The sequence below is a fragment of the Coffea arabica genome, chromosome 4c (assembly GCF_036785885.1).
Source record: "Coffea arabica cultivar ET-39 chromosome 4c, Coffea Arabica ET-39 HiFi, whole genome shotgun sequence".
Taxonomy (NCBI): Eukaryota; Viridiplantae; Streptophyta; class Magnoliopsida; order Gentianales; family Rubiaceae; genus Coffea; species Coffea arabica.
In genome coordinates, this window is record NC_092316.1 from 1,192,556 (window position 1) to 1,208,946 (window position 16,391).

General features: G+C 38.9%; 2 protein-coding genes across 2 annotated transcripts; both read right to left on the minus strand.

Moving 5' to 3' along the window:
* Nucleotides 1-1,148: 1,148 nt before the first annotated feature.
* Nucleotides 1,149-3,282, minus strand: LOC113743064 (protein BIG GRAIN 1-like B). Its single transcript, XM_027271133.2, has one exon. It carries the CDS (start codon nt 2,708-2,710, stop codon nt 1,331-1,333), a length of 1,380 nt encoding a protein of 459 aa, XP_027126934.2. The 5' UTR covers nt 2,711-3,282; the 3' UTR covers nt 1,149-1,330.
* A 5,508-nt stretch (nt 3,283-8,790) lies between these two features.
* LOC113742204 (uncharacterized) lies at nt 8,791-16,065 on the minus strand. The gene is made up of 10 exons (XM_027269974.2): nt 15,480-16,065; nt 14,531-14,574; nt 13,978-14,110; nt 13,143-13,269; nt 12,443-13,029; nt 11,359-11,689; nt 10,793-11,066; nt 10,614-10,706; nt 9,824-10,270; nt 8,791-9,242 (listed from the first exon to the last, which is right to left on the minus strand). The coding sequence occupies exons 1-10, from the start codon at nt 15,658-15,660 to the stop codon at nt 8,910-8,912; spliced, it is 2,550 nt and encodes an 849-aa protein (XP_027125775.2). The 5' UTR covers nt 15,661-16,065; the 3' UTR covers nt 8,791-8,909.
* Between the last annotated feature and the right edge of the window lie 326 nt (nt 16,066-16,391).

Genomic DNA, 16,391 nt, shown 5'->3' on the forward strand with positions numbered 1-16,391 from the left:
AGCAATTTGACATCATTCATTCAGGCAAATTAAAGCTCTTCTTAAGTCGCACATTTGGAATTAATTGGCATGACAAATCAGTCCACCAAACAAAGATCTGACATTAGATTTTGTGTCCCGAGCTTTTGGAGACCGCCATCCATCCTCATCTTCCCCTATTTTCTCTCTTTTTCACTTTCTTCATCATCTCTCCTCTATGCTTATGCTTGTGCTTATGCTCATCTTTTCATCCAACGCGCATTCACTCCTTCACGCATTTTACCATCTGCCCCATCCCTCCAAACAAAATTGCGCTAAACCTACAAACAAAAATGGCAATCACCCTCTTACATGCTGCGTGATATTGTTACAGTATACTTTTTTTTTATATATATATACAAAAAGATTTCAAATGCTTGCAATTCAAGCCGACTCGATTTTTTAGGTTTTAACTTCGATTTCAAGCCAATCCTAAAAGATTGAAGGTCTTAAATTCGAATCTTTCATTTCCCTCTCTCTGTCACTTCTTAAATCCCAACCCTCCTCCTCGCTGTGCTCTACTGCTGGGAATTTTATTTTATTATTTTGAAAAAAAAAATTCAATTTCAGGGTGGGCATGCGTAACAGACTCCTTTTGCTCGTGCCGTAGCTAGCGCCATGTTGAAGCAAAGAGAGACCCCACCCACGCAGACCAGGAAAAAGCAAAAGCCCTAAAACTATCTACTTCCACTGTTTGTGCATTATACTATGTTAGTAGTATATATATATGTTATGATGGATTGTATCTATCTTAGCCCATGATCCCGCGTGTGAACGCGATCTCAGAATCTGTGATGAGTTTCTACCTGTTTCACTTACTTTTACTGTACAACTCACTTTGTCATTCTCACTAATCACTACTTAATTACTTGCTATGCTACCATACATACCCCTTTCTCATGACTTGCACTCATCTTCAACGCGGGCATTCCACTGACTTGTATGTAGCAAACTCCTTTTGATTTTGCGATTTTTCTGAGACGAATTTGCACTACTATGGTTCAATCAATTTGCCTTCGGAAATCTTGTCCCAAAACCATGAACAACAACTTTTTTGATGAATTTGGCAATTAACTCGTATTCAAGGCGAGTACAATTAGGGATTAGTAAAAAAAAAAAATTTAGCAGAGTAAAGGAGCAAGACAAAGAGCAACTTATATTAGAAAGAGAAATAAATTTCATTTCTCTTTGATGTAAACCCCCAAACCAATAAATAAACATAGTAAGTACTACTAGACTCACTGCTGCCACTACTTCTACTACCTTCTCTTTTCTTTTCTTTTCTTTTTCTCCTTATGAAATTTTTGCTGATTTACAAAATCAAGCCACTGGCAATGGCTCGGTTGGTACCCAGATTAGTAGTTTCGTAGACAGGCAATTCTTCGCGATACCTCTCCATCCCAATAGCAGAAAGGTTGTCAAGCTCAAAAAGATCAGAACTTGCATAACTTGCAGCATCATCATCAAGATCATCATCTTCTTCTTCGTCTTCATCATCGACGACATGATGATCAAACGCTTGGGATTCAATCCCTGCATTTCTCCTGTCAAACTGCTCACGCTCGACCTTCTTCTGGAAATTCCTTAATAAATCTCTAGCAGCTTCCTCCACTTTACGATTCTTTTCCATAACGTGAAACTTCAGCTCCTCTGCTATCGAACTCCTAATACTATTCTTAACTGCTTCCAAATCCATGCTCGGCTTATCGTCGTACAAAGATTTCTGCCCACATGGTTGACAATCCTCGTCCACGATGACGCTAACCGGACAGAACCTGACAGATCTTTTCATACCATTGCTGGATTTTCCTCTACAAGATGGAGTCTTGCTTAAGCATGACCTTGAAAATGAAGAAGCTGACGAACATGTCGATGCATTGGCAGACTTCACCTTTCTTTCGGAAGTTGCGTCATCATATACTCCAATTCCAATATTATTGGAGGACGAAATCTTGGCTTTCTTAGCATTACCCGCAGTGAAAATAGAGTTCAAGAAACTGGCCAGTCGACCACCAGGGGAGATTGGCTGCTTCACTTTTTTCAAATCACCATAGATCTTTAAAGCCCTGGATTTTGTTTTAACAAAGGCCCCACCTTCTTGCTTAGGTTTGGGCTGGTGATTATGACCTCCATCTTCATACATGTTGCAGTTGAAATCTTTGTTACGCTTGTTGAGTTTTTCAGGCTGATGAGCTGAAACGCTTGTCCTTATTGGCTTAGGCTTGTGCAAGCCATATCCGTAGCAAGATGATGATCTTGCTGGAGCCCCGTAGACAGATTCAGCGTCTGAAGATGAAAAGCCTCCACCAGAACTGGAATCCGAGGAGCTGGAGCTGGAGTTGAAAAAAGCAGCAGCATCCTCATTTCTCGACTTCCTTTCAAAATCGGCTGCAGATTTCCTTCGCACAACAACCTTTTTCTCCATCCATTTCTCAATCAAGCAAGCCCTTTGAAAATTAGCCATGTCTATCTCATCTTTAAAGCCAGCATGATCAGCTCTGAAGTTGCTCAGGTTGCTGCTATGCTTCTTCCTCATGGTTTCCTTATACAGGACCAACTCGTCGTCTTGCCCTTCCTGAGGGTGCTCAGTTTCGTCAATTGAGCGGTAAATTGCGTCAAGAAGGGTGGAAGAGAATGAAGGGCTGGAGTTTTCTCTCTCTTTTCGGTAACAATACTTGTGATGATTATCCATGGTTCGGCTGGATGACAAATAAATATACCCTGGGGAAACAGAGAAAGAGACAAGAGGACTGAGGTAGAGTGTAAAAAAAACAGTTCCAAGTATTTTGAGGAACACAAGAAGGGGTTGGGAATGATATTAGAAGGGCTTTATTGTCTGCTATGTAAGAGTCAAAAGCTGCAAAAAAGGAAGGTTGATGGAGGCAAACAATATCATGTGAAAGCCAACTAACTAGAACAACTAAACAAGACACAGGTTTCCAGAGAGCAGAGGGAAATTGCAGGTGTGGGATGGCTATGAGTGAATGCAAAATGGGGGCATGGAGACAATGGAGACAAGAGTCATTGATGCGCTATGTTTGATGGATTACAGATAGGGAGAGAGAAGACTAGTAGTACTGGAAGTAATGAAAGCCAGAAGACACGCCTGACTCAAGCGTCCTCGTCTGAGAAGTGAGAAGGGTGGGGAGAGAGAGAGAGGCTTTCCTTCTTCTGTTTCTGTGCAATTTTTCTTTTTGGTTGGTGTTTATATACATGGTCCTGGGGTCATCAGGTCATGGCATGGAATTATTGATGGGCTTGGGCTGGATCAGAGCCCGGCTCTTGATCCAGGGTTTAGGTCCACGCTGGAGGGATTGCCAGGTTGGCATTGCTGATGTGGAGTGCATTCATTAACAATATTTATGATAGCCGTCCACGTGGATCCCTTGGGATACTCGGTGACATGTTTTCTATGCCAATCCAATGCCACCTATAATATTGTGCCAAGTGTCCTGTTATTATTTACACTTATGTTAAACCAAACCAAGTTGAATTATTAGAAAATTAAAGTGTAAATAATAACAGGGCACTTGGTGTAATACTATAGGTGGCATTGAATTGACATAGAAAAACATGTCACCGAGAATTCTAAATGCATGTGGACCATGTCCAATCCTGCACATATCACGAGGGATTCTTCGTGTCACTTTTCAGTACACTTTAATATTTATGTCAAATGTTTTTGTTATTTAAATCATCATGTGCTGTTTATTTAAATTTTCTTTACCTTCACGTGATAAGTGAGATTAACACTGAATTTAGTATTGAATAATGGAACAGAAGATTCCAACTGTTTACGTACCTGTTTCCACTTTGGAGTTGGTAGGATCAATCCAAGTGGAAATCCAAGCAGGATCAATCCACATTATTATCCACAAATCGGCATCTAATTTGGCTTTGTCATCAGTTCTAAAATAATAACAATAATAATAAATAATTTTGAAGTGCATCCATTTTTGTGGTGTAGACAATTGTGAGGAACTTGCAGAGAAGAAAATTGCAGAATACCGAGTACTTATTACAAGAACTTGCGCATTCAAAATCTGGAGACTGAAATACGTATGACCACTCATTACACTATGATAAAGCAATTTCTTCTCTAATCCAATAATATTAGGTCAATAAGAATGGTTTTTGTCCTAAAAGAAGTAGATTCTACTGAACCCTTTCATTCTCTCCTTTCTGTAAATCCTTTTGCATCACAAGAAGAAACAAGGAACCCAAAGGAGAAAAAAAAAAAGAAAAGGGAGGGGGACAAAACTAGATGACTTTTCCAGAACAAATGGTATATTGTTCCATGAGTCATATACTAATAAGCAAGTACCAAATTTCAGTTAAATATGTTACGTCTTCTTGACACTTGCAGCAGTCTAGCTTTTCATCAGTTTCACTCTCAGCTCATATTTGAAGAGAGCCAATATATACGACCATGTAGCAGCATGGCTTTTGATTGAGTAGCTATATAAATCCTCCCCAGTTTCGTGGGGGTGTGAACGGCTGTGGTTTTACACATGAACAACAACGCTTCTTCCGGGCAGACATTCTTGTGGCAATATTCTCCTTCACTAAAACTATAAAAAATATTGTTCAACATGAGATGGAAGAAATCCCATAGATTTAACATGAGGTGCAAGTCTTCAACACAACTTTTAATAAATCTGATTCTTCTGGTGCCGCTCAAGTATCAGTTAAGTTAGGAAAGCTAATGGTCAGGACATCAATGCTTAGTTTCTCTAACTAAACATAAAGATAATGGTGGCAACTGGCTAGGCATGCATAACTTCCTTTTCTCGCCGCCCCTGAAAAGATTACACCATGCAATAAAGTGTAATATTCATGTTACGCATTCTTTAATTTGTTGACACCTATCCTTTACGAATTATTATTATTATACCCCTAATTAAGTTGAACTCTTACGCAGCATACATATCTTGAGAAAATTGTATACATGCATGTGTCTATGTCGTCAGACAGAGAGGAGGGGGGGGGGGGGGAGGAGGAATATAAGTAATTAAATATATAGAGAGGGAGGAGGTAGCGAGGAAGTTGATCATATATGGGCAATGATTGCACTCGTGGCTTCTGAGTTCAATCCACGGACTAAGTGAATAAAACAAAGTATAAAGTAGCCGAGATTTTGATAAAGAAAGGATCAACATGAAAGATAAAAGAAAGGATTACGAGGACAAGTAATCAGAATTATGCTAAATAAGGGACTAATCTTGGGCATGAGCTAAAGCCTGAATAAAGCAACGTCTCCACACCACATACGCTTTAGTTTTCCTTTCTTATCACATGCACTTCTTCTTTACCAAAATTCCTCAATTTCCCCGATCCCCACATGCCATTCTTCGCACATTCTTTACAGTACGGTACCAAGCAACACTTAGTTTATACGTGCAACCCAGCCACCTGGATTGGATGCTAGAAAATGGTTTGAGCTGTGTTGAGTCATTACTAATGAGTAGTCCTAGAAGTTTCAGGGAGTTTTTTTTTTTTCTTTTTTCTCTATACCGGCTATTATGTCATAGAGTTGAAATCTGTAATATCTTTATGCTCTCACAGTGAATCATACTACTGATTTTGATAATTCAAACCTTTAGCCCGAAATTAATATGAGCATCTGAAATTTTTGTAAACAAACTTACTATAACGATTTGGATTTCATACATGTGAGGTAAAAAATAATTTAAAAATGCATTCATGAAAAACATAAAAATTTGGGAGGGAGGGGTAAAAAATGGCAATCCGAGAGGTAGATTCCATTCAGCTCATGTATAGTGCAAAACGGTACGAGAGATTCCATTTGTGATCATGGGATTAACATTGACCTTAGCTAGTTGGCTACCAAATTATGTCAGACTAGATGTTTACATGACGTGCCATGATAACGAAGAAAAAAAGCTTCTTTATAAAAAAAATTTTCCCCATGCAAATCACCCCACCAAAGAATTGGATGGACTGGAGTCGACTGCTGGCTGCTATTGTCTCCACCATCCCCATGAGAATTGACGCATCAATATTGCGCAGTGGCATTCTGCTTTCCTTAATGTCTGATCTTTTATGGAATTATCCCCCACTGGCCACTACCACCCCTCATCTCCCCAAGCCAAAGAAAAAGAGAGAGAGACATTTGCTTCAACGCCCAATTACCTTGATCGCCTGCGTCCAAACAAAGCTTTGAATTGAAAAGACAGCTTTTTATCATTTCGGGACTGTTAGTAGGAAACTAAACTCTGTTTTCTTATCTTAACTCTTAACTACCACTACCACTCTATGAACTTCTTTTTGAGGGTCTTTTGCAGGTAGATGGAGGACTAAAAGAAACAGAACGAAAATGTCCACATTAATTCTTGATGATAATTTAGCGTCAGTTCATCTGCGGAGGGTTCTCCTACTATATATCAAGCAATGTGAGAATTCCAGAATTCCAATCAGTGAGCCGATAAATGTGTGATGTGTCATCCACTCATTTTCCGTGGCAACAACACATCTGCCCCTTCTTTATGCAGCTGTTCATCCCATTATAAATGCTCGGGGCAGCACACTGAATTGGGGTGTCGTCAGTCGTCTTGAATAATCATTGATGAGAAATAATAAGCCAAAAGAAATTTGTGTCAGGTTCAAATTCATAACGCCTCTTTCTTGAAATATACTCCACTATTACTGGATAAGCACCTTATATGAATGTTTGTTCCCCACAAAAAAAAAAAAAAAAAAAAAAAAAAAGTGCCTTGTATAGAAATGTGTGGAATGTGACACTAACCAATCAACTGGAGCATGACGCTCACAGTGTCCCCTCCTACGTTCATGTCTAGTTGAATACTACAATTAAATTCTGTAAATTAATCTGTCAGGGAAACTTTTACGGATATCTTAAATTGCCCATCGTTCCTGGAGTCATGGATGAAATATACCATGCGTATGCGAAGCCTGATATCCAAAATTCCCACATGTCCTCACTCCTCAGCTCTGGCTCATCTTGCTCCTCACTATTTTGTAGTACTGCAAGTTTGTTGCACATGATCACTTTAGAAACCAGTACAAGTATATTTGTAATCTATGGATCTCCCACTGCTTACACTTGTGTCCCAAATTATGAGAGACCAGCACAAGTACATTGTCAACTTCAAAAGTAGAACAGGAAGAAGTTAGGTCGGAGTCCACTACACCAGATGTTTGAAGTTTTCTTCTAAACACAGACCCATAGCAGGCCTACAAATGTTAAAATATCTGCTATACGGTTGCAGGAGAAACGGCTGTACGTATGTGCCCTGGAGGCCTACTAGGAGAGGGGTTACCAAATCATAGCAGCAGCAGCAGCAAGAACTTGATGATTAATTTGGTGGTTGGTTGATCTTTATCTGGGGTAATTATTCCTTTGAGAAGACTCGAGTGAGACTAGTTGCAAAATTTAATTGAAGCCCGGGGGGTGGGGGGGAGGGGTGATGATGGTAGTTCAACAATCAATAGCGCTTCAAGCAAAGATTCCTATGACATTGATTTCCTCAGCTCACCTTATCCATCCAGGGTCCCTCCTAAGAAAGTATCGATCAGGAAGGTGGTCATCTAAGTATTGTAACCCTATGCTTAGACTACTAATGGAGGGCGCAAACATTACATTTCCAAAAATGAAAAATCAGATCCTCTCCGTTCTTGTGGACCGTTAAAAGCATACAGAGGATGCTCTCGACAAATACAGCCGAGTCTTTATTAAACTAGAAACCGCTTTAGAGCCATTGCCCTCTCTTTTCCATTTCCATCATTTTGTTTTGTTTGTTGTTGCGTTCTGATGTCTTTTCCCCAGAAGGCAAAGGAATGTGAACAGTTAAATGCCCAGCAGAAAACAGTCATATAGAAAGATTCAGCGATCCCGAGGGAGATAAGACATCCCACAAGACGCAACCTCAAAAGGTCTTCTTTTGCTTTTCTTCACTGACAAAAAGAGCAAGACAAGAACAACCTTACATCCAGAGTTGTTCATTCATTGGGTTCACACTGGAACTTTATTCGCAGAGTTGTTAAGAAAAGTGATGAACTGCTACTGAGGCCAAAAATTCACTAGGATCGGAAGGACGTAGAGGCCCAATTTGCACAGGCTTTGTTTCTTTAGACTGCTTTTCTATGTTCTTTCCTATTTTTCTTTTTCTTTTTCTTTTTTTTTTTTTTGGGGTAAAAAAATGTTCCCTGGAACCAAAAAATTGCACAGTTCAGGATGCACAAAAAACAAAGCCATCCTAAGCATACGCTTCTGATCATATCATGCTGCTGCATAAACTTGCACTGCTTAGGAACCTTATGAAGAGTGGCCAAAGTGCAACAAAAAGTACTTGGTACTACGGTTGTACAGTTAGTCGGTCACGCCGCTTAAAGAAAGCACAAACTTCAACTTCCAGCCACAGGTACCCACTTTTTGGGACAGGGAGAGCACACTCCTTCCAGAACGAGTCTCCCGACTGGAGGGTTTCCGGCTGCACTCGCAATAATCTAAGAAAACGCATAATAGGGGCATTCAAAAGGGGCCCCTGACAGGAGGTCTGCAACAACCGGCTAGAGCAGCACACACGGACGATTAGCATCATTTTTACAGTTTGAAGGTTCTCTCTAAACCCCAAGTCCATTTCACATGTGATGGAAGAAGTGACACGGCACTATCTCCTAAACCTGCCAAGAACTGATTGAGTTTAGCTGCACAGCTCCATCGTGATAGGGTTATTCCATTTTTCATTTTTGGTTAAGGTTGGGAAATGCCTCCATGTTATTGGCCCAAGCTAATTTTCAACGTAACTGCATTAATCAGCAAAGATTGTGCCTTTTCATTTCACAAGAAAACTGAAACCTTCTATGCTAGTGTCACTCCCTTGCATGAAAGGGCTCAATTGACTATATTTTCAAAAGTTTCCTGTCCAATTCAGGTGACTCAACTGAGAATGCTGATAGGCACCGACTTGACCTCCAGGTGCCGCGGCAGCAACCCCAACATTGCCACCCATGGCAGGGCCTAAATGATGGGGATTGGCAATAGCAGCAGGCTGCGGAGGAGGATGATACAAGCCTGGGAACTGCATATGAGAAGATTGTGCAACCGCAGCAGCCGCATTGTATGAAGCATGACTAGTATGGGATGGCAAATAAGCAGCAGCATGCGGGGTTTGTCCAGGCATGTTGTAGTATGAAGCTGATTGCAGGTCCCTTGGATTCATCCAAATTTCAGATGTCTCCACCTGCGATGTAACATGTAAGGAACAAAGTTCAATCTGCACAAGCGCAAGCTCTGGAGTGACAGGAAATCCTTTTTTTTAAACGACACACCATGCTGGAGAAAAGACTCCCAAAATATAGAAGACAAATGCTATTTAAAAAATGCACTTTGGGCAAGACTCGAGATAATATCTAATCTTTTCCAAAACCAAATTCACTATTCTGCACATTTTCCTAATAGTTGAATGACAAAACTTAATGCTTACTGTAGGATTCGAAGAGGAAAAAAGAGTAATGTCCTGAAAAAGAAGTCATTCTCCAGATGACTGGATAATCACAATCAGCTCCAGATCAAATTTGAAGAAACTAAAAATAATAGTGTCCCTATCATCACATTAACACAAGACAGCATTTTCTTTCCAGTTGGCCATTATGCAAATCTGACTTGAGATTAAATGAAAGATGGACAAGACTTAACAGGTTTATCATAAGAACCAAAATCACTCTGTTGCATGCAAGCAGATAGTTTATCAGTCAATCAAACAAATCTGACATGATATTTGACCCAAAGTTGATTTCGGATGTAAGAGAAAGGCAAACTCACCTGTGGATTAGGAGCATACAAGTTGCCATCTTTGTATTTCAGCCGAGATGAATCTTCAAGGCCTGTCGCGCTTCCAACAACACCAGGAGCATTGACAGCATAACCAGTTGGACTAGTAAAATTCCCAAACCCTGTAGGACTGCCTGCCGGAACTGGTTTGAATTGTTGGATTCCATACTTAAGCCCATTAGCAGTTAAATGGGAGCTAGTACCAGGCATCAACACGTAACTGCTGCCATTTGAGGGGTGAGGATAGGCAGGGTTGCTGGAGTAACCAGGCACAGCCATTGGTGGAACATAGACAGGAGAGAGAAACTGACGATAGGGCAAAAGATTAGCAAAATGGGAAACATGAAGTTGGGGATACATCTGAGCCATCGGTTGCTGCTGCTGAACCATAGCCATTGATGAAGAAGGGATGCTATTTGCGGCATGCGAGTTAAGGACCTGGAAAAAATAGACAAAAAGATGGATAAAGTAATAACAGTAGTGAAACTAGAAAGCAGACTGGTGAAACATGTCACTAACACATCTGAGTACGAGGCTACACAAAAAAAAAAAGGAAACAACAACAACAACGCTGTTACTACTTCCATCAACATTAGATTGATACTATATTATACAAATCAAATGGAACAAAAATGGCCCAATCAAATGAACTCAATCAACATGCAATGAGGTAAATGTTCTTATGCAAATATCTCTATCCACATGGCATGTTTCTGATTCTTCCCAATTTCATGTGTATAGCAGTTAGGATGAGGTAAGAAATTACGCCATTTAATTTTACCTCCTGCGGTGACGGTAACCCCTGTCCCTGGACATGTTCATCAACTGTTGGTCCAAAGTACGAAATGTCATAACCAGTTTGGGCATCATATGCCTGAGAGAAAAGCACAGAAAGTCAAGGCAAAAGAATTAACTGAAATGGTAGCGATCCATACTAGACTGCATAAAAAATAAACTCACCGAGAAATTTGGCAATTCAGAAGTATCTTGCTGCTGTTGTGAGTCTGGTGGAACATAAGATGCACTGCTGTCTTGGACCAATCCAACATCTGGATAATTTTCCAAGTTCTGTGCATTTGAAACCTCTTTCTTATCAAGGAGTTGATGGTCAGGCACTGAAACTGATGCTGGTGAACCAGATCCTGAATTTCGAACATGGTCATCTATCAAATCTTGGGGCCTGCTACTTGCAGAGTCATTGGTAGATGATTCTGGAGCAGAAGAGGCTGGTAAACTGCCATTGACATAATCAAGTAGATTTAGGCATGAGGAAACTTTTCACAAATCTTTCCTTAAAAATAACCAATTATACTGAAAATTGTCTTTAAGTGCCATTACTGCTTTCTACCCTGCAGTTAACTTACTTGAAAGTTGATTTTCATAAGCAACTCTAGAGAAATTTTTCCATAATAACGTTTGCTTTTCAGAACTATGAAGACAAAATATATGTATATTAATTTCAACTTGTAAGGCTAAAGCAAATGAGAACATGCCGAAAATGTATTTAAGTGGGTATAGAAACTAACCATCCAGAAGGCTCCATGTTAGTTTCTTCTGCACTTGGAACTGCTTGAAAGCCAGACTTTGTGGTCTCAAAATCAGCCCCCAAGCTGCCAAAGGTAAGCCGACAGCGGTCAGTCTCAGATACACGAATATGAGCAGCTATGATGACATTCTGGTTGTCAGACATGTTTACATGTGACAGTTTATCTTCCAACTGAGCTGCTTCACTTCCCACATCTTTGGAGCTGTCAACTGGAGAAGCAGCAGCACTAGTAGGCATTCCAATAAATCCAGGATCATTAACAGTTGGTTTCCGGCTTGATTTTGGTTTCCACTCCTTATTAGGCTGAGGGGCTACAACAACACAAGATCAAGAAAGTTTAAACATTAAGGCAAGGCACATCCAGTACTCAAACAGTAACATGTGACAAACATAAACCAGTGGGAGCTCAAATTACAAGCAACTTGAAACATGGAGGAGAGACAGGGTTCTCAATCTTCTAACAGCAACATCTTAGAGAGATTAACCATACTTGTATGACCATATGACAGCTACCATATCAAGATTTATAAGCAATAAGCATACAGGAAACAATAAACATCCACTGGAATACATTCAATAACACAATACTGTCTTCAGATAATTTATAAATCATACCAAAAAGACAACATAGTCAAATTTAAAGATGTACATTCTATGCCAATTGTTGATAATAGATTCTTTTAGATTTTAGAAAGAATAAACAAATAGTGAAATATAGTCAGACCTAGTATTAAACAAAAAAAGTAGTGATAAATAAAATAGTGAAAAGTAGCTGCCCAAAGAAAAAAAAAACTAAACAAAGATTGTAATGTTCAACTTTATAAAATTACTAGTAGTAAAATACTTTCCAACAGATCTCTTTTAGTGTATTTGCTTCTAGATTGATATTTCATTTTAGTTGGAAAAGCTTCTAGATGGATGAAAAAAAAACCATAATCACCACAAAACATGAGAATTTAACACATGATGTCATTATAAAAGTAACAAATCAGCACCAATTACCACTTAAATATAAGTATAACCTCTGAAATAAGGCAATCAATTATGCTTGTAAAAATGTATACCTTTTTGATGACCCATAAGTTGATGGCCCCTGCCAGTATATTGACTGTTTGGGAATGACCTAGTCATAGCTGCAGATTCAGGTAGTACATTTTGACTAGATTGGTCACCTTTAGATACATTACCAAAAGAACGTGGTGATTCTCTTGAGGAGGGGCCTTCCCGTCCCAGATGCAAAGTTGAAAAGGAGCTGGTCTGGGAAGATGAAAATCTAGCAGAAGGATCAGAATTCTGACGGTGAGCACCCACAGCACCAACTTCACGTTTTATAGCCCCAATCTTAGAAGCTGCTCTGGAATCAGGAGATGGCACATGAACAGGGTCCGAAGAAGAAGAATAAACCCCAACTACAGAATTATTCAGTGATGCTGTAGAAGGTATCTCGGAATCATTTGGCTTCACAGACAGCACCTGTAGAGCAGTATTAGGAACTGTTTGCTGCCTCTCCCCAAACAAACCTTTCTTCACAGGGAGACTCATAATACCATCCTTGGATTGTCCAGATTGTAAATCAGTAGGGCCATTCGAAACTTGAAATGCTTGGCGTCCAAAATGTGGCTTTTGATTCATAGAAACTCCTGCAGAGGTACTGCATTGCAACAGACATTAAATGCTTGGGATGACACCAAAATTATTTTTCCACCTTTATGAAGTCACTATGTGAGAGAGTGTGTGTGTGTGTTCAGTAACACACAACTTTACCTCTTTACAGAAGCATTATTAACCGTTGGATCACTGATAGAAGTTGAACTTTGCACAGGCTTTGAATCTTGGTAAGAATTCTGATTAACTCTGTTGTCACGTACAACACGAAACTCACGACTGAATCCTAGATGCAGGCAAGTCCCAATGATCAAAAAGCAGACCACTTAAAATTCTTTTAGTTGTGACAACCCACAAAGAATATTTCAGCTTTAACATGAAGAATAAAAGTGAGATATAGCACCTTGCATATACAAAATGATGATAAATACATAATCAAAAGCAGGCAGAACCATGTGAACAAGTGAACAAGAAGACCAAAGCTAACCATGTAAACTTAAAGGAGCACATTAACTTGAACCAGAAAATATATAAACAGCTACCAGTTAAGCTTGACCAAAACAGCCGTAGAACCATATTATCTCCACATGGACGAGCAACGGCCTATCTAGCAGTAAATGAACAGCAAGATTTATACATTCTACAGGAATTAAAATGAATGTACGACTCTGTCTGACCCCAAAACCTGGAATAAACAATATGAACCCTCTCCAATTTCCATCAGACACAGAAGGCTATATAATGTTTTGAGTGAGATTTCTGACACTATTTTTACCCCCACAAAGGGAAGATAAGAGAAACAGATGGATCTTAACATGCAGTATCAGTAAATTACAGAAGAAGAACACACCAAAAATTTTTGGACTAGATGTACCATATGATCCTCATTTAAAGAAACAGGTAATCAAATATGTGAAAATCAAACATGGTACAAGCTAGAATGACAGAAATTTAAAAATTCAAGTAAAACTGGATCAACTTAAGCTCATATTACCGGATGAAGTATTGCGAACATGGGTAAGTCTTCTCATATTGCGGTCAGAATAAGTATTCAATTTCACTGCTTGACCTCCATGCTCAAGATATCTTTTTGGTTCTGCAGCTGCAGAACTCCTGTATCCTGGATTCTGATTAAAAATGCAAAGAGCATCCTAATTTCAGTGGTTACAACTCAATAATAAAATTCAACTGATTTGGATAAGAATTAACTCAACTAGGATCCTGACTTAATCATCAAGTCATAAATGGCAAAAAAAGTCCTTTCACTTTTTCCAAAGGAGGTCTAACAAGATTTAAACGTGCTTGGATAGGAGATTATTTGAAATAATTACTGTAGCACTGTGGTGATTTAATGTATGTGAGATAAAAAGATGTGTTGGAAATTGTGTTTGTGATGCAAGCAAATAATTTTTTGCCAAATCATGGTTATCCAAAGAGAAGAGAGTGGAAGACGAAATATCATATAGGGAGGGGAGAAAACTTCTCCTGTTTTAGCCAGCAAAGATATTCCTGTTATATTCAAAAGAAGCAATGTGAAAAATGCACACCTCTTTCTTCTTGTCCTTTTTTCTCTTCACTTCATGAAATGGGTCTGAAGAAGAGATTTGACAAGTTAAGCAATGTTTTTAGCAATAATCAAGGAACAAAAAACCTTTACAAAAGGCAAACCCACAAAAATGGATTCATAATTGTTAAAAAGAAATGGACCAGCAGGTCATCAAAGAAGAGAGTTTGAGAAAAATATTAATAACCACCAACAGAGTGCAGCACATCAACCACAATGGAAAAGCACAAAACAAAAAATGTGTATAAAGCAACTGAACTGTGGTGCACAGGAAGAAAAATAAAAAATAAAATTAACATTTAAACGAAAAAAACTCTTTATCTGCAAATTTCCATATTTAGACCAGGAATTACTAACAAAGACTTTAGAATTGAATTGTGCATAAAACACTAGAAACCAAAGAACCAGGCAATAAAATAAAAGAAAAAAAAAAGAAAAAAAAATGCCCCACTAGATATCTTGATCATCCACCTAACATGATTATAATGCCTGATACTCCAAACTCTTTCTACTCATTTGATCAGATGAAATTTGACAAAAGCTGGGGACGAATAGCTTTTTGGCATCTTTCAATTGAACATGGATTTTAGCGTTTCGACACCCAACTGCTAGGTTGCCTAAAAAGCAATAGGGCTGCACAAGCTCCCCAAGTGCTGCGACCAAAGGGGCCTTAAAGCACATATAAAATTGACACCGCAAGTGTCATTATTGCTAACCGAAGAAACATCACAAAACTGAGAAGAAAAGAAAGGGCCATAAATTCACTTCAGCAACTAATTTTGCCAATGACAAAATCACTGCAAACTTAACACTATTAAGAAAACACAAAAAAAAAAGGAAACAGGCAAAAAAAGGGTAAAACAAGCCAAAGAAAAGGATGAAGAAGTATAACACATTGAGGGCATGATTAAAATAAGCCAAAAAGAAAGGACCTTGATTAAGCAATTTTTGAGCAGCGTCGTTAGGATCCATATTGGTCTCTTTAAGGGCAGCATATATGTCACCGTCAGTGTGATTGCCCACTATTTCTTTGATTGATTGAATGGTTTTCATCAGCCCTGCCGATACAATTTGCGTCGTCCCTCCTCCATCGATTCTCGCACCGGAGACCATCTCAATTAAATTGTAGAGTCAATATATATATGTATACTGTTATAGTATTTGGTAGGAGTACGAATTAGAAAAATGTGCGTATAGGTACGATATGACAAAAATGAAAACCCTAGATTATTTCACCCACTGGAGACAGAAAGGAGAACGGATGTGGTTTTAACTTTTAATTGAAGACGAAGGGTTTTGTGTTTTAAAAGATATATTGATGAGTTGAGAGAGAGAGAGAGAGAGAGAAGGGAAAGGCAAAGCTGTGAACGGCTGATTAGATGACAGAGCCTGGGGATGGAGAGAAGGAGATACATAGAGACGGAGACGGGTGGGAAATAAGGGGGTTTGGGAGCGAGGGTTTTGGACACGTTTTCATATTTTCAGTTCTCAATTTTTAGGGCTTTACAGAAACAGCATGACACTGCGTTGCTTCCAATCCAAAATTGACCATAATTGGTGCCAAAAAAAAAATTACGCAAATACAAATTCAGTTGAGAACAGAATCAAAACCAAAAGCTTATTCGAGCTTGTAAATCAAAAATTACCAATGTGGTGATCTTTATTCATCCTCGGTCATTGTTATATGAGGAAATATGAATTAAATTGATTAAGATTTATACTGACTGAATTTTAATTTTCGAAAAATGTATGTTTGTATTGATGATTATTTGTAAAGAAAAAAATATTTTCTTAGATACGCTTTTTAATCATTTTTTTCGCTTTTTGAACCACCTTTTTGTCTC